General features: G+C 53.6%; 1 protein-coding gene across 1 annotated transcript in view; it reads right to left on the reverse strand.

The window, feature by feature from the left end:
- The window catches only part of CD44 (CD44 molecule), an 88,351-nt gene extending 80,792 nt beyond the window's left edge, over nucleotides 1-7,559 (reverse strand). Inside the window, 1 exon segment of the mRNA NM_001197022.1 lies at nucleotides 7,295-7,559. Coding sequence (NP_001183951.1) covers nucleotides 7,295-7,361 — 67 coding nt within the window. The 5' untranslated portion in view covers nucleotides 7,362-7,559.
- Nucleotides 7,560-22,033: the final 14,474 nt, after the last annotated feature.

Genomic DNA, 22,033 nt, shown 5'->3' on the forward strand with positions numbered 1-22,033 from the left:
CACACCACACATGACAGGGCGAGCTAGCTGCTCAGGGGCGAGGGAGGTGGCCTTCTTATGAGCCCCCCCTCCAGTGCCCAACCCCCCAGTGCGGCAAGTGGGCCCCCCGTCAATGTTTGTTGGCCGTATGGGCTAGTTAACTCATGTACTCGAGAGTGGGTAAACTGATGGCAGGCAAGAGGGACACATCCCCCTTTTCACTTCTGCTTCTTCATACATTCAAATGCCATCCTGTCCCCATGGCCACCTCCTCCCGCCCACCTTGCTGCGTGTGTCACCAACGCCCTTAGCCTCACAGTCTCTGACAGCCAGGCCGCCCAGCAGCTGCACCATGTTCAAAGTTCTTGGCTGCAGGTGCCAGTGTCACACCTGTGATTCCCCGGTGGTGCCCGGCACAGCGGGGGGCCCACAGAAGACACCCGACCGGCAGATGCCCACTACAGGCAGATGCGTGGGCTCAGGCGTGCACACACTCACAAGCACACCCACGGTGCGTGTAGGCCCACGTCTAGCAAGCAGGACTCCAATGCGTAGCTTGTCCTGGTGCTTTCCATATCGGGGTGACCACGAAGTGGAGAGCAGAAGAATAGTAAATATTTCTCCCCAGTATTTCTCCACGTTTTCTCAGCCAAGCGTCATTTGAATCGGACACCTGGCCGACAAAGGAGCTGCAAAGCTGTGAATTCCTTTATGCAAAGCGCCTTGCAAAGCTTCTGACCCCTGATCACACGAAACCAAACACATTTACTGGTAGAAAAACATATAGACGCTCAGTCAAAATATATGCCGTGCGTCAATTGGTAGAGCATTTGCACATTTGAAAGCCGGACTCTCCGGGGAAACCTGGCAGGCACGACCACTTTGTCCGTGCCCAGCCAAGGTCCACAACCACAAACCAGGGAGCACCCCTTCCACACTCTATCAGGTGGCCCTTGCTTCCCAAACCCTTGGTGGCCCGCTGAGGGTGGGGGTGGGGGGTGGTATGCTTTTTAAGAAAAATTGCAACTTGCCGCATGAGTAAAGAGGTAGGGTTTGAAGTTAAGGTAGGAGGCACCGGCCCCCCTGCTAGTTCTCAAGAACACTCGTGTGCTTCCCATTCAAGCAGAGACACAAAGGAAATTGAGTCATCGGCCTCTTGCCGTGCAATCCCCCAGAATTTCTTTCTGAAGCAGAAAAGATCCCCTTTGAGGACCATGCTTTGTCTGACAGCATCTGCCACCTGCTTAGGCTCCCTCTTGCACAAGAGCCGCTTCCTTTTCAGGCTCTGGGTGGAGCTGGCCGAACCGAGGTGGTGGGAGACTCAACTGCAGCCTCTGTCTCAGCCCCGGCCCAGTCCAGAGCGGCCCTGGCCCCGGCCCAACACGGCCTCAGCCCCGGCCTCAGCCCCGACCTCAGTCCCAGCCCAGCACACTTCAGCCCCAGCCCTGGCTTCATCCCCAGCCCAGCCCCAGCCCCACACAGCCTAGCACCAGCTCCAGCCCAGCCTCAGCCCAACACAGCCTCAGCCCCAGCCCCAGCCCCAGCCCCAGCCCCAGTCCCAGCCCAACACAGCCCAGCCCAGACCAGCCTCAGCTTCAGCCCCAGCCCCAGCCCAGCCCAGCCCCAGCCCCAGCCTCAGTCCCGGCCTCAGTCCCAGCCCAACACAGCCCAGCCCAGGGCAGCCCAGGGCAGCCCCAGCCCCAGCCCAACACAGCCTGGCCCTGGCTTCAGCCCCAGCCTCAGTCCCGGCCTCAGTCCCAGCTCAACACAGCCCAGCCCCAGCCTCAGCCCCAGCCTCAGTCCCAGCCCAACACAGCCCAGCCCCAGCCTAAAACAACCCCAGCCACAGCCCAACACAGTCCAGCTCAGCCCAGCCACAGCCCAGAGCAACCTCAGCCTCAGCCCCAACCCCAGCCCAACACAGCCCAGCCCAGCTCCAGCCCCAGCCCCACACAGCCTAGCCCCAGCCCTAGCCCAGCCCCACACAGCCTAGCCCCAGCCCTAGCCCAGCCCCACACAGCCTAGCCCCAGCCCCAGCCCAGCTCCAGCCCCAGCCCACACAGCCTAGCCCCAGCCCAGCCCCAGCCCAGCCCCAGCCCAACACAGCCCATCCCAGAGCAGCCTCAGCCTCAGGCCCAGCCCCACACAGCCTAGCCCCAGCCCCAGCCCGAGCCTCAGCCCAACACACCCCACCCCAGCCCAACACAGCCCAGCCCAGCTCCAGCCCCAGCCCCACACAGCCTAGCCCCAGCCCCAGCCCAGCCCCACACAGCCTAGCCCCAGCCCAGCCCCAGCCCAACACAGCCCAGCCCAGAGCAGCCTCAGCCTCAGGCCCAGCCCCACACAGCCTAGCCCCAGCCCAGCCCGAGCCTCAGCCCAACACACCCCAACCCCAGCCCAACACAGCCCAGCCCAGCTCCAGCCCCAGCCCCACACAGCCTAGCCCCAGCCCCAGCCCAGCCCCACACAGCCTAGCCCCAGCCCTAGCCCAGTCCCACACAGCCTAGCCCCAGCCCCAGCCCAGCTCCAGCCCCAGCCCACACAGCCTAGCCCCAGCCCAGCCCCAGCCCAACACAGCCCAGCCCAGAGCAGCCTCAGCCTCAGGCCCAGCCCCACACAGCCTAGCCCCAGCCCCAGCCCGAGCCTCAGCCCAACACACCCCACCCCAGCCCAACACAGCCCAGCCCAGCTCCAGCCCCAGCCCACACAGCCTAGCCCCACCCCCAGTCCAGCCCTAGCCCCAGCCCCAGCCCCAGCCCCAGCCCCACACAGCCCAGCCCCAGCCCCAGCTACAGCCAGGAGCCACTGCTGGGCAGGCCAGCTTACCTCCCACCACCTCCACGCTGTCAGGGAACCCTAGTTTGACACCATTAGCCTGGATACCATAGACTGATCTGAAATCTCACTTGGGTAGCCGCATGTCACCCGGAGCTCCATACTGGCTTTCAGTTCAAAATCCTTGACTTTTGTAGGCAACTGTGTCAGCCTGCCACCTGGGTCCTCGAGACTTTCCTTCGTTGGGCCACATACAATCTGCTAAACACTGAGGGCTTCCACGGAGCATGTGACGAGGGCCTTTCTGGGTCAGTGCATCTAAAATGCTTGCGGGGTTAGGGTGAAGGCCTCTGCAGAGCCTCTTCCTTAATTTTCAGGCAGAAGGCATTGCCCTAACTTGTCTCTTAGACAAGGAACAGCCTCTCCCTTTTTTTTCCAAGCCTGCAAATGAGAGCATGTCTAGAAGGGCAGCTGGACTCTGATAAGGGAATTGACTTATTTTAGTAACAAATAACTAGGTTGGCATCTCTTGACAGCTGTGGCCAAGCTGGGGAGAGTCAGTCCAGGGTAGGGCAGCCAAGAGGCCACATCCTGCTTGGGGGGGGGGGGGCAGATGGGGCGGGCCGGGGGAGAAGCCATTCACACCAGGCTTCACATTAGCTGGTCACATGTTACAGGGAGGGTAGGAGAATCACACACACACACACACACACACACACACACAGTTTCCAAAGTACTGAATCAAAGGCGCGTAAGCACTGGAGTCTAACACTCCAACGTTAGACAGTGGGAAACCCCACCTCTGCCGTTTGCTAGCTGTGTGTCCTTGGGCAAGCCATGCCACCTCCCTGAGCCTCAATTTTCTGGTCTAGAACATGGGGTTAAGAAAGTGTCAAACATGCCCAGGACTGTCGTGAGGCTCATATGGAATAACCTACTCCAACGGCTCGGCAGAGGGCCTAGCACAGAGCCGCTGCTCAGGAAACGCCACTTCCTGGGACCTGGAACTCTTCTTTGCAGTAGCAGTGTCAGGCTTCGAGAAGCAACTTTGCTTTGTGGTGAGAAACCGACATCATTATTCCTATCCTGAACTCAAACTGGATATAGCAGAGTAAAATTTAAAAATGTGGTGAATTTGCTTCGACGTGGATGGAACTGGAGGATATTATGCTGAGTGAAATAAGTCAATCGGAGAAAGACAAACATTATATGGTCCCATTCATTTGGGGAATATAAAAAATAGTGAAAGGGAATAAAGGGGAAAGGAGAGAAAATGAGTGAGAAATATCAGAAAGGGAGACAGAACATGGGAGACTCCTAACTCTGAGAAACGAACTAGGGGTGGTGGAAGGGGAGGAGGGCGGGGGGTGGGGGTGACTGGGTGACGGGCACCGAGGGGGGCACTTGACAGGATGAGCACTGGGTGTTATTCTATATGTTGGCAAATTGATCACCGATAAAAAATAAATTCATAAAAAAATTAAAATGTGGTGAGTGTTGGGGTGCCTGGTTTGCTCAATCAGCTAAGCATCTGCCTTTGGCTCAAGTCATGGTCGTGGGGTCCTGGGATGGAGCCCGGGAGGGATGCTTAGTAGGGAGCCTGCTTCTCCTGCTGCCCCTCCCCTGCTCGTGTGTGTGCAGCGTGCTCTCTCTCAAATAAATAAATAAAATCTTAAAAAAATATATATTGTGAATGTTTAATGTAGCATTTAAGGTGTGAAACAAGTGTTTTGCCCACTGCAGGGGCAGAGGGGGTGCTCATTACCGTCCTTGATGAGAGGGGTGTTTCAGAGACCTGTGGTTGGAAATGTCCAGCCCTAAGTCTGTCTCCAAGAGGGAAAAGCCACTCCTCCTCCTCTTTCTGTTTCCTCCATGGGAAAAAAGAAGGGTTTTTCTAAATGGTCCTTGGAGTCCCCATGGCTGAGTCTACGACAATGAGTCAAGAAATAGTTCTCGAATGAATGGAAGGGGATCTGTCATAACTTAAGAATTTCATGAGTCCCATGCTGCCCCTGCGTGGGGTAATTTGGAAGAAAGTGGCACCTCTTCCTACTGGCTGCCAGCCTCAGACACACCTACTTGGCACTGCGCCTCTGCAGGAAATAAGATGTCCAATGTGTATCTGGGGAACAACGGACTTAATTGATGCTAACCTCGGCAGTGATGCATTTCTTGCTTCTCCACCCGGGAAAACACAGCCACAGCCCTCACGCCCAGGAAGGGGGGTCTCTACTGCTCACAGGGAGCAGAAGGGAACGTGCCACCCACAAGCTCCGAGGCGCTCAGATGAACCCCTCTTTCTCAACACCAGGGGCGCACCTCCCAAGCAGCGACCTGTCGTCCACAGACAGGAGGAGGCGAGACGTCAGGAGGGCTCATCCACTGCCCTCTACCCGGGGCCACCTTCTTCCCCCTGCATATGACACCTCGTTCAAAGTGTCCGTTCTCCAACTTACTTTTTGGGTCCAGTGTTGGCCATTTCTCTACTTTTTACTTTCCGATATGCAGGAGGAAGCCTTTCTTTCTCCCCAAAGCCGTGCTCCCTTCCAGAGTTTCCTTGTTGTCCTCTGGAGGCCTCCTGACTCCTCCCCCTCACCCCCACCCCCACGGGGGACTGGGCGATAGTACTGCCTCCCCCCACCCCACCCCACTCCTCTTCCTCCTTCCCCGCAGCCGAGCTGCTGTTAAGTCACGTCTCCCTTCCAAGTCTCAGTTCCTTCCAAACAGCATTACAAGCACCCGAAAGCCAAGGCCCCGGAGTTATTGCTACTGGCACTTTGTCACGCTTCCTCCAAATGATGCTGTCCAAAAGGACCATGAAAACGCGGGGCAGGACTGAGCCTCTGGTGTCTGGGAGAATCTCAAGGACTGGGGACAGTGTCAAATATCAGGGGGGTCCGGCCTTGATATCTGGAACCAGGGAGACCGGGTAGGAGTCAGGAACCCGGAGCCTCAGAAACCGAGCAGAAGGCATCACCGGCAGGTAACTGGCCAATGGGCCTCCCCGGAGGTCCCAGGCGGGCCGGCCCAGGGCGCCCCCCACGCTCCAGAATTTCTCCTCTCGGCCATCCCAAATGTTTTTGCCTTTCAAGAGTTCAGTGGAGCTCTGTTCACGTTGGAAGCCTCCTCTGTGGCCTCTGGTCCCCCCTCAGGCCTCGACCCCTGAACTCTTTCCAAGCACGTCTGTGCCACACACGGAGTCCAACGCAGTCCCACTAAGCAGAGCCTCACGGACCTGGGTGCACACGCGCACCAGGCCTTCCAGCCGCGTGAAAACCGGCCAGTTACCTAACCTCTCCGCGCCTCCGTTTGTCTCCCCCCTGGGAAACAGGGCTAGCGACAGGACCCTTCCCACTGCGCCCCCGTGGGGGTAAAATAAGGTCAACGCTTGTAAAGATTTAGCACAGTGTCTGGCACGACGGAAATGTGCAGTCAACGGTGGCCGGCGCTGGCATTTCTTCCGTTATTGGGACCATTATTATTATTATTTCTGTTTCAGGGCTCTAACTCTTCGATCCCCACCTGAGCCCGGCCTAAAGTACCCAGGTCAGACTGTCTTTACTCTCCTGGTACCCCCAGAGCCGGGTTTACTGAATACTTGCTGAGTAGAATCAAGCCATAGGCTGAGCTGTCTTAATGACCCAGCTGGCGCTTCTTAAAAGAAAAATTAATTTTGCTAGCAATAAGCAAATCAGCCATGTAATTATCTGTCCACATATAGACAAAGGGAAAGAAACACCCGGAGTTCAGTCTCCCCAGAATACCTCACACGCAGCCACCCCACTCCAAAGCCACTGAAGATACAGACCCCGTTTGGTTAGGGTATAGCCAGCCCGAGCGAGCTCCCGGGTTCCTAACAGGACCCGGCCGCCCAGGCTCCCCTCCCTGCTGCGAGGCTGCCAGGCCGGGAATAGGAGCCACATCACTGCCTGGATTTCCCCTAACTGATTGGCAGGGGTGGGGTGGGGTGGGGGGGTGCAAGGACTGGCTCAGTCCCCGCCTTTCCTCCTCGCGCTCCCTGCCCCGGGCTGGCACCTCGTGGAAACCCAGAACCTCGCAGAGCTGGTTCAAGTTCCCACAAGCGCTGGAGAGTCGGGGCCGGGAGCCAACTGTAAGAGCCTTGCAACCCGGGCGCACTGGGGAGCCGCAGGGCGCAGGCACCCCTTTCTGGAAGGCTCGGGGCCACCACCGGCTGCCACCCCAGCTGCTCCAGGGCCACCTGGCTACCGGCCCGCCCGCCTGGGGCGCCCTGGGGCGCGGGAGCCGGTTGGTGCGGACACCGGTTGCGCGCACGCAGGACAGTTACTTTCTGCCTCGTGCTGCGTCCGTCCCTCTGCGGGTCCGTCCGTCGGTCCACGGCGATCTCAGCCAAGACCGCGCGCCGCCAACTTTCTCCTCCGCTCCTTCTCTTTCCCTCCCAGCCAGGCTGGTGCTGCCCGCCGGCCTCTCCCCAAGGGCTGATCGCAAGCCCCGCGCCCCCGCCCCGCGCCCCCCGCGCGCCCCCCGCGCCCGCATCCACGGGCCCCCCGCAGGCACTCACCGATCTGCGCCAGGCTCAGCCGCAGGAGGCACAGTCCCCAGGCCAGGTGCCACCCCAACTTGTCCATGGTGCGAGGCGCGAGCGCGGGGCGCCGGGGTCCGGGGGTCCGGGGATCCGGGGTGCGGGGTCCGGTGCGCGGGGCTGGGCTGGGGGCGGTGATGCCGGCGGAGCACGGGGCGAGCGCGGCGGCCCGAGCCTGTCGGGGGGCTGGGGTCCGGCCGGGCAATGAGGGCGCCTGGGAAGTTGGGTGCAGTTTTTATTCAAGGGCTGAAAAGAGTGACCTAAGAGGGAGGAGGGAGCGAGCGCAGGACACACCCAAGCGAGGGGCTGTGACTAAGCAGCCGGCGGAGGTTTAAAGACGCAGCAGCCTCCCGGCCCTTCCGCCCCCGCCCCGCGCTCCGCGGACACCCGCAGCCCGGGGAGGGGGGGACCCCGGGGAGGCCCCGCGCCCCCGGACGCCCCGGCTCCCCTCCCCGCGCGCTGCGAGGCGGCCTCGGGACCATCGACGGTTCCCTGGGTCCCTGGTTCCCTGGGTCCCGAACCCGGACCCCCGCGGCGCGGGGCGCAGCCTCCGACCCGACCCTCCCCCGGGCTTCAGGCGCACCTGGATGTGCTGCGGCCGCGATGGAGGGCGCCAGGGGTGCTCCTTGCTCACCGTGCGGAGGCGGGGCCGAGAGCCTGGGGTCCTCTCCAGGCGGACAGGGCGGGCTCCTTCGTCCTCCCCCGGACCAGAAGCCGAGTTCTCACGGCTCGGGGGGCCGTTGGCTTTTTGTCGGGGCGGCTCAGGGCAAGCCGAAGATGACCGGCCGCGGACGGGGCTGCTATTTCCCTTCCCCAACCCACGTGTCATCTTCCAGGCCCAGGCTGGCACGTGGGGCCATCCGCCCATTCAGCCAGCCAGCCAGCCAAGCTCATTCATCTTCCCAAACATCCTTCCACCCAGCTACTCACCTATCTCCCCATCTTTCCTGGGGGGGGGGTGCTGGCACATCTACCCATCCTCCCTTCCCCCCATCCACTTGCCCACCCACACATCCTCCCTTCCCTCCATCCATTCATCCAACCACTTATTCATCCCATCACCCTCCCATACAACTTCTCCTCCACCTGCCCGGACATCCTTTTTCCACATGTCCTCATAAACCTACATCCATCCATCCATGTACTGTTTTCTTCTCCAGCCAGCCAGCCACATCTGTTCATCAGTATATCCATCCATCGTCCATCCAGTCATCATCCACCATTTTACCCATCCCCACATCGACCAGACATCCACCTGTTACTCTCTCTTGCTATCTAGACTCTTATCTATGCAAACAGTAATCCACTTTCCCTCATCCTCCCTACCCAATACACCTCAGAAAGGGAAGGAAGATTGTCTTATTCTTCAGGAGAGGCATTTTGAGTTGGAAAAATCATGCTTTGCATTATAGTTTCATATCAACCTGTAACACACGGTGATCTCATACTTGATAATCAACGGTAGTATTTATTGTCAGTGTGGACCCCTGGGAGTGTCGCCGAACAGCCTTCCTGCAGGGAAGGGAACCCAGGAAGAGGTCATGGTTGTCAGGGACTGCGGCAAGATCCTGAAGGGGCTGTGCCAGAATTTCTGAGCCGAAGGCGTTTCCTTGTGATTTTGTTATTTATTGAAAGAAATTGAGAGAAAGTGCATGCAGCCATGTCTGATTCATCAAACATGTCGCGAGTGCTCAGGGGTGTCAAGATAAGGAAGATCTGAGATCTGCCCTAACTTGAGGGGCCTCACGCTTTGGTCGGGAGTCAGGCTCGCCAGCTGGCTGTTAGCACCCAGTATGAGATGTGCTGCAAAACACGTGCGAGCAGACCGTTGTTATCCGTCCTAGAGAAGAGAGGCCCGTCTTTTCCTGGGGAACACCACGGGGATTGGGGGGGCTTCACAGTGGAGGTGATATTTGGACCAGGTCTTAAAGGAGGAGGAGGAACCTTTCAGGAAAACTGCAAGGACAAGACATCCACCAGCCACGGACAGTACTCTGTAGTGTCGAAGAGCAAGGATTCAGGAACCAGAAAGCCTGGCTTCATACACGGCCCTGGTGACCTTAGACAAGTACCTTAGCCGCTCTGTGCCTCAGTTTTCTCACGTCTAGCGTGAGGTTAATAACAGTATCTGCCTCATAGAATTGAGGAGGATTAAATGACTCCAACGTGCTGCATATAGCAAGCGCTAGATCTATGCATGTATATGCATAGAGTAAGCACCGCGGATGCGTTTGTTATCATGACTAAAAGCAGAATTGTGAGTGAGCACAGAAAAGTGAAAGCGCGTGACAGGTTCGGGCAGCGGAGAGCCATTTAGAGCGGCTTGAATATTCGATTAGACGAAGGGGTGGGGAGGAGGACAGCAAGACAGGAGGCCCCGGCTCAGGCCCTCAGGCCCGAGGCTGTACCCAGGAGCTGGAACTTGACCCCCAGGAAATAGGGAGCCAATATAATAAGTATTATTATTGTTGCTGCTGCCGTCGTTATTGTTGCTACGATTATTACTGTGCTGAGAGACACATACCGTACATCCGTCATGGACTGGTCTCGGTCAGCTCTGGCTGCTGTCGCCGAAGGCCACAGACTGGGTACTTGACCAGCGGAGAGTTAGTTCTCACAGTTCTGGAGGCTGGGAAGTCCCAGGTCAGGGTGCCAGCAGGGTTGAGTTCAGCTGAGAACACTCTTCCTGGTTTGTGGACGGCTGTCCTGTATCCTCACATGATGGGGAGAGACAGAGATAGAGACGGGGGGGGGGGGGGGGGGGTGGGGAGGGGTGGAAGGAAGGGGGAGGGAGAGAGGGAGGGAGAGGCAGAGCCTGAGCGGGGCGGGGGAGGGGGCTTGCTCTCAGGTTGGTCTCATAAAGGCACTAATCCCATTCATAAGGGCTCCACTTCCCTGACCTAGTGACCTCTCCAAGTCCCCACCCCCAAATGCCATCGTACTGGGGGGTTAAATGTCCAAAATAGAAATTTGGGGGAAACAAACATTCGGCCAATAGCAACCTCTCGCTAGTTCAGGGTGAGGGTTTTGAAAGCCTGATTGACTACAGGCTGTTCTCTTGCGTTCCCAGGGAGAGCGTTGGGGGCCGAGTAATGACTGGACTTGTCCCCAACCGCCGTGCTGCCGCTAGCTCCAGGGTCCCCGGGGTGGCCCGGCTGAAAAGAGGAGCCCCACCTGGGGAGCGGGCACTTTCAACAATGCCACCAATGGTAGCACAGTTGACTCACCAAGGGGGCACCTTTCCGAAACACCTGCGGGCACACCGAGCTCCAGGCAGGTCTTCAGACTTTGGCTGCCCGAGCAACCAGCCCTGGTGAGTTCCGTGGAGAGGGCACTGGCTGGGGGGTGGCCTTGGACACCTCCCTTGGCCTCCAGGGCCTACAGCTTTCCTTTTTCAGAGGAGGCGAGCCAAATGGGACGGGTGTTCACTGCAACAATACTTCTTGTTGCGTTTGATGGGACGTGCAGGCTCCTGGGAGACCCCTTGGAACCAGACACGGGGGTCAAAGCAAAGGCTGTGCCTTCCCCACCCTGCCCCCATCCCAATGATGAGTTCCAATCTCATCAATTTTATACACTAGAACTGTTGTGTGACATTGCATTTCGACCAAGAATTTTACTCGAAAAAAGTATATATAAGGCACTCGACTAGGTCTTCTCCAACCCTGATCTCTTCAGCACTTTTTTTTGTGCGGTCCACAATCAGCAGATGACGTAACTGGTGTGCGAATGCTTTACAAACTCTAGAAGGCCATGCAAATTCTAGGGGTTGTAATTAGGAAGTGTTTTCCCAGGAGGAAATATTTGGCGTGCCTGCTTCCCGATAGCTTAGAGAGGGACGGGGGCTGTTCGCCCCCATGCCACAAGTGACTCATTTCAAACCAACCTAGCAATTGACTGAGTCAGGGCCAACCTTCGGGAATTCCTGGATCACCTCTCTGAGCTCCCCCGGTCCTCTTTCCACCCCAGATGCGCCCCCCAGCCCGCTCCTCCATACCGCCGGTCTCACGGAGATGTTCTCTGCTCCTCTCTGAGCCTCCATAAAGCTGAAATCCTTCCCGTTACTAAGTTGAGATGCTCAGTCTCTGCTGGGTGTTGTACCAGTTACCTTTCTACGCCCAACCCAGGCATGTGGGAAACTGGAAAAGAGCTTGAATTGATCTGAGTTGACATGAGGTCACACTGTTAGACCGGAATCCAGGACAGAATCAGAAGCCATGGGCTGAGGAAGCCCAGACCTGAGCTGTGGTTCACCCCCTGATCAGCCTGGGTGACTTCACTTAGGTCACTTGACCTCTGGGAGTTTTGGTTATCTCATCTACAATATGAGGTGCATAAAAACCTTTCTCCCCATCTGCTATGAGTCGTAAGTGAAAGAAGGCATCAGGACTCGTGGTAGGGCTCAATGACCCACCAGCCTCTAAGCTACCTGAGGACAGGGCATGTCTGTCTCAGACACTGATTGTACCGGCTTCTCAGTTCCAGGCAACTCCCTGTCTCTGGCATATATACCTTTCTCAATAAAAAAGCATTATATAAAGGCATGAATGACTTGTTCCTTTTCTTCCCCAAACATTTTATAGGGTAACTTCAGGAAGTACATGAGCCAAAAGATAGAAACGTTTGGACAACATGACACTTTCTAGATGAATGCAAGCAACAGTGTCCCATCTGGGTGACCATTTTCAGAAGACCCAGTGGAACTTGGGCATGACTCCCTCTGGCAAACTAGGATTCATTTATTTATTTTTCCTAAAGTGGGGGCCTGCTGGCTTCTGACTAGTAATAAATCTTGTTCTTAAGTTAAAAAAAAAAAAAAAAAGTCAAACCTAAACCAAATGTGAGCAGGAGTGTGTGGAGCAAGGCTGGAAGGTGGGACTGAATCATGGGATTTGAGGATTATAAACACAGCAGGCCACCAGCCGCTTTTAAAGGGAGAACATTCAATTCTCGCACGGGGCTGCTAAACACAGAAGGAGCGATCTGGCAAGGTATAATAAAGTGTGATTCTAGTTCAATTTTTTAAAAGATTTCATTTATTTATTCATGAGAGAGAGGCAGAGACATAGGCAGAGGGAGAAGCAGGCTCCCTTCAAAGAGCCTGATGTGGGACTCGATGCCCGGACCCCGGGATCACAACCTGAGCCGAAGACAGACGCTCAACCACTGAGCCACTCAGGTGCCCCTTATTCCAATTCAATTTTAATTTAAAAAAAAAATCCATTCTTAGTTCGCTCTCGACTTGTGAGTTCTACACATGCAAATGAAAAGTGGTAAAAAAAAACCTTCTGTGAAATAATTGTTAGTGAAGTCTAAATAAACTGGTAATTTGGGAAGCGATCTTCATGACACATAAATGACATTGAATGAGTAATTAGTCTCGAGCTAACCAAGTGAAACTACAGAGCTGAGCCTTTAGCATTACCAAGGCTTTCAAATTTAGCGAATAAAAGAGCCCACGTGTGGCTGGTGCACCCTAGAAATGCCAACGGGGCCAGGTGCCTCTGGATTCTAGATGTGTCCATGTCAGGTGCAAAATGGTTTTATGCAGAGCTTTGGAAATTAAAATAGTGTGCCAATAGGTCAAGTCCCACAACTTGGTGGTAGCTAATTTAGAGATGCAAATTTTTTTTTCTTTTTATAATAAATTTATTTTTTATTGGTGTTCAATTTGCCAACATACAGAATAACACCCAGTGCTCATCCCGTCAAGTGCCCCCTCAGTCCCCATCACCCATTCATGCGAATTTTTGAAGACGAAATTTGAATTAGTGGTGTGTGACGTCATGTAGAAGGCTAATCCATGAGACTCCTAACTCTGGGAAATGAACTAGTGGTGGTAGAAAGGGAGGTGGGCAGTGGGGAGGGGGTGACTGGGTGATGGGCGCTGAGGGGGGCACTTGATGGGATGAGCACTGGGTGTTATTCTGTATGTTGGCAAATTGAACACCAATAAAAAATAAATATTATTAAAAAAAGAAGGCTAATCCATTCTTGAGACTTGACTGCATTCTTGCCTGGGACTTCCGTGGGGCACCCTGATGTCCTCATACTACACCCCTCTTACTTCCTTGTGTTTGCTTAAGCTGGTTTCTGTTGCGACCAAGGAGACTTGATAGACATGGGAGGGCATCACTCTGTTTTACAAGAGAGTAAGCAGAGGCTCAAACGGCTGGGGGATGTGCCTACTATTAGGTCTTGAACTCAGGACTTCCGGCTCTAAATCTCAGGTCTTCTGACTCTAAGTCCCCTGCTCTTTTTCACTACCTGGCCTCTCCTACAAACCCTCCCTTTTATCACCCAATTATACCAAAAGAATGCAATTATTTCTCCTTCACTGTTCTAGAAAGTGACATCCCTCATGATCTGCCTACAGTTGCATGGCAATCCAAGTGAGTGTGGGTCTTCCCAGGCCTTTTCCAGAAAGCCCCTTTCTGCCTGAACATGCCTCCTAGACTATTTCAAAAGCAAAACCTTTCAACTGGCAGATGGTAACAGCTGCTTCTCTTCAAAACACCCAAAGGGTGAAACTTCTGGGCTCCAATGTACGGGCATAGCATTCTAGCCAAGTCTGGATGGTGCTCAGGGTTAACTCCTGCAGAAAAGTTTGCAGGTACTGAACGTGGATGCGAGGCCGGGCCCAAACCCGTTTTATTACTGGATACTGTTGCTCAGCCACAGCAGGGTGCAGCTCGAGAAGGCATGGCGTGGGTGAGAAAGAAACGTGAACTTAAGTGGGAGAGGATGTGGTGAGGGAAGGGAGAAAGAGACATCTTGAGTGTGTGAGTGGTAGGGGAAGGACAAAAGACAGAGACATGAGCCCACCATGATATGGAGACAAATAGAAGTCTTCTAATCATCAACCAGGAATTTAATGGACATCTACTGTATACATTACATGGACTAAGCACCAAGGGAAAAACCTAAGAGGAACGGGACCCGCCCTCTCTCCTCAAAGTGATTAAGGTCTAGGTGAGTCTTGGCCAGTCACTTCTTTGTACCAAGTACTACTCTAAGTGGTAGGAATCCAACAGCAAAAGCAAAAGCAAAAACAAAACAAAACAACAACAACAACAACAAAAACAGTGTCTTACTGTCACTTAAGAAGTCAGGGGAGGGTGCAGGGTAAATTTAATAAGGTGGTCGGCAAAGTCTGTCTATAGGGGTAACGTTTGGGCCATAAAAAAAATATTAGAGAAATGCTTTCCAAAACAGAGGGCACTGCAAATGTGAAGGTTTGGGATGAGAGTACTCTGGGTATGTTTGAAGAAGGGAAAAGACCAGTGGGCTGGAGCTGAGCAAGCGAGCGAGCAAGTGGTAGGAGAGGAGACCGTAAGCTTTAAGCTCTTGTGTGGACTTGCAGGCTGCAATAAGAAGTCTGGGTCCTCTGGAATGATCCTGGTGGGTTTTCCTTCACTTTCTAGCTCTGATGAACTAGTAGAGACTGCTTCGGGCATGTGAGGGGGAGGACTCTGAAGTTTTCCAGCTCAGGGAGTAAGCGTTGAGTGATGGGTCGGGAAGATACAGCACATCTGCGAGATGAGGGGATGGTGATGCTCGTGATCCACACTTGCCATCTCTGATCCGGTTGGAATAGTAAGTGTATCAGGTTAGACCCGGGTTATGCTGCGGGAGCAACAGCACTACAATCTCAGTGGACCAAAGGCAGTCATCCAAGTGACTTCTTGCCGCGTGACTCCTTGCCATGCTAAGTCTACTGTGGGCCCAGCAGTTCTCCAAGGCAGCTGTCTTCCGTGCAGTAACTCCGTGATTCTGAGTGGTTTGGTTTTGCAGCATCTCCGTGTTAGCGGAATTACCGCAATCAGGGAAAGAACAGTAGAGGATCTCATGCCAGCGATTAAACGCTTTGGCACAGAAATGATACATGCCATTTCTGCTCACATGCCATGGGCTAAAACCAGTGACATGACCCCATCTAATTGCGGGGGAGCTGAGGGGCAGGGCGAACCTCGCATGGGCCTAAATGTGCAGAACCGAGTATGAGCAAGCAGTAAAAATGTAGCACGTAAGTTAACTTTAAAGAAAGTCTAGTAACCCTCCACTGCAGGGTGTCACAGGCTGGCCGAGGGACAGTAAATAAAAAAAGGAGTTCAAAAAATAGTAGGATTGATCAGGCGTGGTTCCGAAAGTCTCTACAGAGAAGGGTACCTGAGTGAGATCTTGATAGACGGCCTTGTTGGAAAGTCACCCTCCAGGTCTACCTTCCCCACTTCTATCCCATTAAATGCTTCCCTTTTCCTGGTCCAACCCCATCCACGAGTCTGCAATAGGGTCTCTGCACTTATCTGGCTCTTTAAACTTATTCTTTTGGATGCAGTAACACGGTGGGGGGGGGGGGTAGGAAAGTTATTCATTTGCTGTGTAACCTTGGACAATTTACTCAACCTCCTAGAGCTTGAGTTACTCATTTCATGCTTTATATAATTATTGTGAAGATTAAAGTATACTTTGTAACAATGTATCTATTTATCTTAACTTAGGGTTTTGGAACAGAGCAAGGTTCCAAAAATTGTAGCTATGATTTTCTTTGTCTTTTTTTTTTTTTTTTTTTTTTTTTAGGGAAAGCCTTTATTTTTTTTTATTAACACAAAGTAAGGAAAGAAAGTAATCCCAGGGTTGGTTTGGTAGCTCAATGATAGTATTACAGACACAAAATCGGTTCATTTTTCTGTACCACTCTTAACATGCCAGATTCCTTTCCCAGTGATATCTGCCTCACGTCACAAGATAGTTGCTGTAGATCCAGGCATTAAATTCTCACTTGATCATGTCCAAGGCTGAAGAAAGGAGGTAGGCGAGTAGAGAGGGATCTTTCATCATTGGTCATCTCTTCCAATCAAAGAGAAAAATCGTCCTCAAAAGCAAAAGTCCCTCAGCCAACCTCCTTACGTCTCAGGTTCTGGGATTCAAACCCAAATTCAAACCCAGATGTAGTTACTATTTTTGTTACTCCCCCTGCCTGTGAGTTCTATCCTTTCTTGGCTTCGCAGATACTGCCCTAGTCCAGTTTTCACTCTACCTTTCAGATGCATTCCTCTTTCTGTAGCTTGTCGTCTAATTTAGCTACTGACAAAGTACTCAGAAATGTAGAATGGCTCAAAGACATCGAAATTTATTTTTGAATCATCTCGTACTCATAAAGGTTTCTTAATGGGTAGGATGGTGGGGAGGATGGAGGATTCAGGCTGACGGAGGCTCTGTAATCCTCAACGCATGACTTCCAAATCGGCTGGGGGCATTCCCATTCAGTCAGTGGAAGGACGAAGAGCATGGAGGACATTTGGGGGGGGGGGTTATAAGCAGGCCTGAAAAAGGGAGCATCACCTCCACTCAGGACTCCCTGAACCACAAGGGAAGCTGGGAAACGGAGTCTTGCTGTGAGTCCAAGGGAAGGGGGTAGAAAGCGGAGTTGAGTCCATCCCTGGCTCCTCTTCTGAGTCCTTTTCTGCATTCCTCCTCCCGAGGTGGATGTCCTCAAGTAGACGGCCGGGTTTGCATCTGCACCTTCACTTTCTCCCCGGGCTCCCCTCACCTACGATGCTGCAACCATGAGAAAGGAGACACCGGTCTGACCTCCCTCACTGAGCGCGCCTACCCCTACAGGAGCCCTGTTCACTCTTCTCCTTGTCTCCCACTTGCAGATACCAGGAGAAGGTTTGGGGCAAAAAGAAAGAGAGTGGACTTTCTTGACTCCAAAACCAGCCCGCTGGGAATGTGAACACAGTTTATAGGCAGGAAATGGTCCATGTAGTCTTAGGCTACAAACCTATGGCTTTTCTCGGCCAACTCTCTGGGACCTGGTGAGACTAGGTTTTTTTTTTTTTTTTTTTTTTTTTTAAATACTATTTATAGACTGCTCTGAGACCATTTCTCAAAATACGAATTTCAAGGGATTTTAATATAAGGGTGCTCCTCAATGAAAGGCTTTTCATAAATAAATACGTTTGGGAAACACTAGGTTAAAAGAGGTGAATGGGTGTCCTTGTTCTAACTGCTTTTCCTTGTTTTTTCACACGTCAGCCATTTCTTGGGGGTTTGCTAGCATTGGACACTGTGCGGGGCACTATGGACTGTGGTCCACACCCCCCCCCCCCCGTAGTCCCTATTCTCTAGCAATGTAAAATCTAGCAGCAACACACACTGTAAGTTTCCAAGAGGGGGGCCGTGGTATGCAGCTTTTCCCAAAATGATTTGACCACAGACCCCTCCTTTTTTTTTTCTTTTTTATGAAAAGGAGCGTAATACATTTTCACACACACATCACGTAGTTTAAACAATTACCAACTCATGACTCGCTTTATCTATCTGCACCTCCTACTTCCTTCCTCACCACCTGATTATTTTGAAACAAATTCCAGACATCATATCTTCTTTATAAGTAAATATGTCGGGCAGCCCGGGTGGGGTTGCCGCCTTCAGCCTTCAGCCTTAGCGCCGCCTTCAGCCCAGGGCTTGATCCTGGAGACCTGAGATCGAGTCCCACGTCGGGCTCCCTGCATGGAGCCTGCTTCTCCCTCTGCCTGTGTCTCTGCCTCTCTCTCTCTCTCTCTCTCTGTGTGTGTGTGTGTGTGTGTGTCTCTCATGAATAAATAAAATCTTTTAAAAAAATAAGTAAATATTTCAACATGTATTTCTAAAGGAGAAGGGCTCTTTGAAGGAACGTAACTACGATACTGTTATTACAGTCTTAATGATTCCCAATTTTCTGCACTAGAGGTTTGTAAATGTAATATTTGAAAAATATATCAGGATGCAGTCCACATTCCCGGCATGGGAGATGTATGGTGGAGCGCACCCCCCCACCCCCCCCACCCACACCCTGGGGAGCCGTGACATCACCTCCAGGAGAACACCCTAGTCCTGAGGGCAGTCTCCCCCACACCCTGGGGGACCCAGTCTGCCTGCAGTAGAACTGGGAAGGAAGTCCCTCCCGTCCTCACAGACCCCAGGCCTACAGGAAATGGGGCGGCGAGGCCTGTGGTCATGTCCCTATAAGTGCTGGAAGTGGCTCTGAAAAGCGATGCGGGGGAGGGTGACCAAAATCTGGGCAGCGGGAGGCAGGCCTACCACGTGACATTGTTCAGAGAAGTTTCTATCAGTGATGCTCCAGCATCTGCCCTCTGACCCCTTGAAGCCTTCGTGGTCACATTGGCCTGGGCGGTCATACGCCTCGAAGACCGTTCCTCCCCCGAGTCTGGCCCCGCGACAGTAGGTTGGGCAAAGGCAGGGGAACTGTGAGCACTCACGGGGACCCAGAGGGCCGCCCCAGAAAGAGAGGGGTGCCTGGGCCTCAGGGTGCCTCATCTGGCCTTCGAGGCAGCCGCCGTCCCCCCTCCCAGGCCCGACGGGCCAGGCTCGCCCTTGCTCGGGTGGCGAGGATGTATTGATCCAGGCCTGGGCTCGAGGGGCGAGGGTCCCCCAGGACAGGGGCCACGTACCCCCACAGATCAGCTCCCCCAGCACTGGGCTCCCGTCCGAAGCAGCGACAGGCCTCTCCGGCCCTGGCTGTGTCCTCTGCGGAGGCCTCGTGGCCACCTCCCCGAGCCCCGAGCTGTGGCCGCTGACACCGGGCCCGGGGACCCCGAGACGCTCCTGTCAGAGCCCCCAGTCCCTCTCTGCACCCCGGGCCCCAGGTAGCCGTGGACCCCCGCTTTTTCCCTCCTGAACCATCTGAGAAAGGCCCCCAGCAGTGCTCAGTCCCCCGGCCTCTGCTTTCCTCTTTCCTGCCCTTCACTCCTTTGCATCTCATTCCCTCTAGAAAAGTCTACGGTGTGTGTGTCTCCACCTTGGCTTCATCCTGCCTGTGCCCACCTGTCGGTGACGCCACCAGTGGGCAAGTCCCGGAGAAGCTCCCACTAGGTGGCCCTCGGGACTCAGGCTGCCTGGAGTCAGGGCAGGTTCCTCTCCTTGCGGGGGGCACAGCAGCCTCGGGCCGCGGTGTCCGCTCCAAGTAAAGGGGACCTGGCTCAGGAGACGAGGAGGAGCCCACGACAGCCTCCTCCAGGTCAGGCCTATGGCTGCGGGTCCCATGCGGGCTGAGCCACATTGAGCTCCAACCCGGGCCTGGTGAGCCCTCTCCCCACCCGGGCCCAGGGAGCCCTCTCCCCACCAGGGAGCCCTCTCCTCACCTGGGCCCGGCAAGCCCTCTCCCACCAGGAAGCCAGCTGCGATTCCACCTGCAGTGGCCCAAACAGATCTGTTTTGCTTTTATTGCCAAGGCGGTGCCTCTGCAATGTTGAAAATGCTTTTGGGAGGAAGAAAAAACAAAAATCACCCAGGTTCCACTTGTTATTAAAAGTTATTTTGCTCTTGTGTGTTTTCCCTTTTTCCCCTCCAGTTTTAGATCACATATGGGCAGATTGGGGTTTTTTCTAACTATTGCCATCGTGGTGTACATACCGTTCTCCACCCGCTTTGGTCCCCTAGCGCTTATTCTATAGTGCTCACTTCCCAGCACAAATTCCAGAATTACTACTTAAAAAAAATTTTTTTTAAAGATTTATCTATTGAAAGAGATTAATTAATTAATTTAGGGGGCAGGGAGCTGGGGAGAGAGAGTCTCAGACTCCACACTGAGCACGGAGACTGACACGGGGCTCAATCTCGCAACCCTGAGATCACGGCCTGAGCTGAGACCAAGAGTCGGACACTTAACCCACTTTGCCCCCGCCCCGTGTCCCCAGAATTACTATTTTAAAATTACGTCCAACATTCCACTGATTGGATACAGCTTAATGTATGAAAATATTTCCTTGCTGCTGTATGTTGAAGTTGCTTCCTCTGGTCACGATTATATAGAACATTCTACTGGAAATTTCTATGCATGTGACTTCTTGCTTCCATGGAATTATTTCCTTAAAAAGCTATCTGTTTGGAACAGTTTGATTGCAATATGGAGTTGGTAGTAAGAGTGGAGACCCTATAGGTTTAAAAACCCAGCTTTGGCCCTTGCTAGCTGAGTAAACCTTGGACAATCTTTCTAAGTCTCCATTTTCTCAGACGTAGAACAAGGCAAACATAATCCTTAGTCCATACGGTTGACGTGAGGACTGAATAAAGGAAAGTACCATATATTCCATATACTGCAGCTGTTCCGAGGACGCATCCCGTGGCTGCGACGACTATCCATGCACTCACACTGTTTTTCTCTTCCTTTAGACTGAGCTGACCCAACAGCACATGGCTGAAAGGTTAAATGTTTTCTCGAGGCGGACTTGACCTGGTTTGCAATAATGCAGCGGCTCGGATTGCTTTAGATCTTGCTTCACTGATAGCTCCCAACTGTGCCGCTTGCTCCCTTCACAAATGTGTCTCTCCCGAGTCTGAGACTTTAGCCAAACCTCAGTCCTGCTTGATCTCTTTCAAGCCTCTTTCAAGGCCTTTGTGGGACCCTGGCCCCAGATGACCTCAGGTGTATTAAAACGCCCCCTTCCCCATCCTGCAGGGCATCCCATCAGATGGGGGGAGACTAGCAAATGTGAGGCCAGCCCTGGGGCTCCTGGGTGGCTCAGTCGGTTAAGCATCCGACTCTCGGTTTCAGCTCAGGTCATGATCTCTCACGGGTCATGAGATCGAGCCCCGCATCGGGCTCTGTGCTCGGTGGGGAGTCTGCTGGAGAGTCTCTCTCTCTCTCCTTCTCCTTCTGCTCTCCTTCCACTCACACTCTCTCTCTCACTCTCTCTAAAGTAAATAAATAAAATCTTTTTTTAAAAAATTAACTACTCACTAATTTTGCGGTGTGGGTCGAGGTGTAGGGATCGAATGAATAGTGTCACCTGCCTTCCTTCCTGAGTTCAGAACCAAACTGGAAGTATACTCAGGAGTCAGGTAGATGGAGGCGAAGATGCCTTTACCCACAGGAGCAGGGGAAGAAAAGACTGTGGCAAAAATACGCAGCCACAGGGGACTTTCGAACACTGCCCCTGAAATGAGCTTGCAGCACCTCCCTCACCCCAAAACACCCTTCAGGCTCCCCCACCTGCCAGGAAGTACACGGGGCCTTGAAGGGACCCTGCTACACGAGGCCCATCCAGAAGGGGGTGGGGAGCTGTGTGGAGAACATTCGGTCTTTTTCCAAACTTGCTGTCAGAGAGGAGGACACAAAGGATGGAGAGGCCGGGAGTGTTTTCAGCTGCAGTTCCGGGGCATGGGAATATCAGGCCCCGGGACAGCAGGTTTCTTTTCAGACCCAATATTTGGTCCCATACTGACCTGCTGGACATGAAGATGACAGGTTCAGTCTCACCATTTGGACCTTTACTACCGTCTCACAGCTATGGTTGGGCCCACTCTGCCCCTCCTCCTCCCCTGGCCCTCCCCATAACCCCCAGGAATAGCCAGTCTCTGTCCCCAGGACAGTGTTGGCCCACAGCTGGCACCCGCCCCCCCAAGATGGAGATGTAGCTCTGACGTCATCGGTGGCCCTTGCATCACGTTTTCACCTTGCTTTTCTATCAATTTACAATTCCATCCATCACGTAATAGGATTACGTCAGGTACAACAAAAACAACAACAACAACAACAAAAGCCAAAACCCCCGTTCAAATCGGCGCAGGTAATAGAGATCTATTATTTCACATCACGAGAGGGTGGTATTATCACTATTACTCAGTGATATTGAACTCAGGTTCTTTCTCTTTTTCTGCTCTGTCAACTGCCCCTTGACTTCACCCTAACACTGGTCCTGCTTGGGGTCC

The sequence above is a fragment of the Canis lupus genome, chromosome 18, assembly GCF_011100685.1.
Source record: "Canis lupus familiaris isolate Mischka breed German Shepherd chromosome 18, alternate assembly UU_Cfam_GSD_1.0, whole genome shotgun sequence".
Classification (NCBI taxonomy): Eukaryota; Metazoa; Chordata; class Mammalia; order Carnivora; family Canidae; genus Canis; species Canis lupus.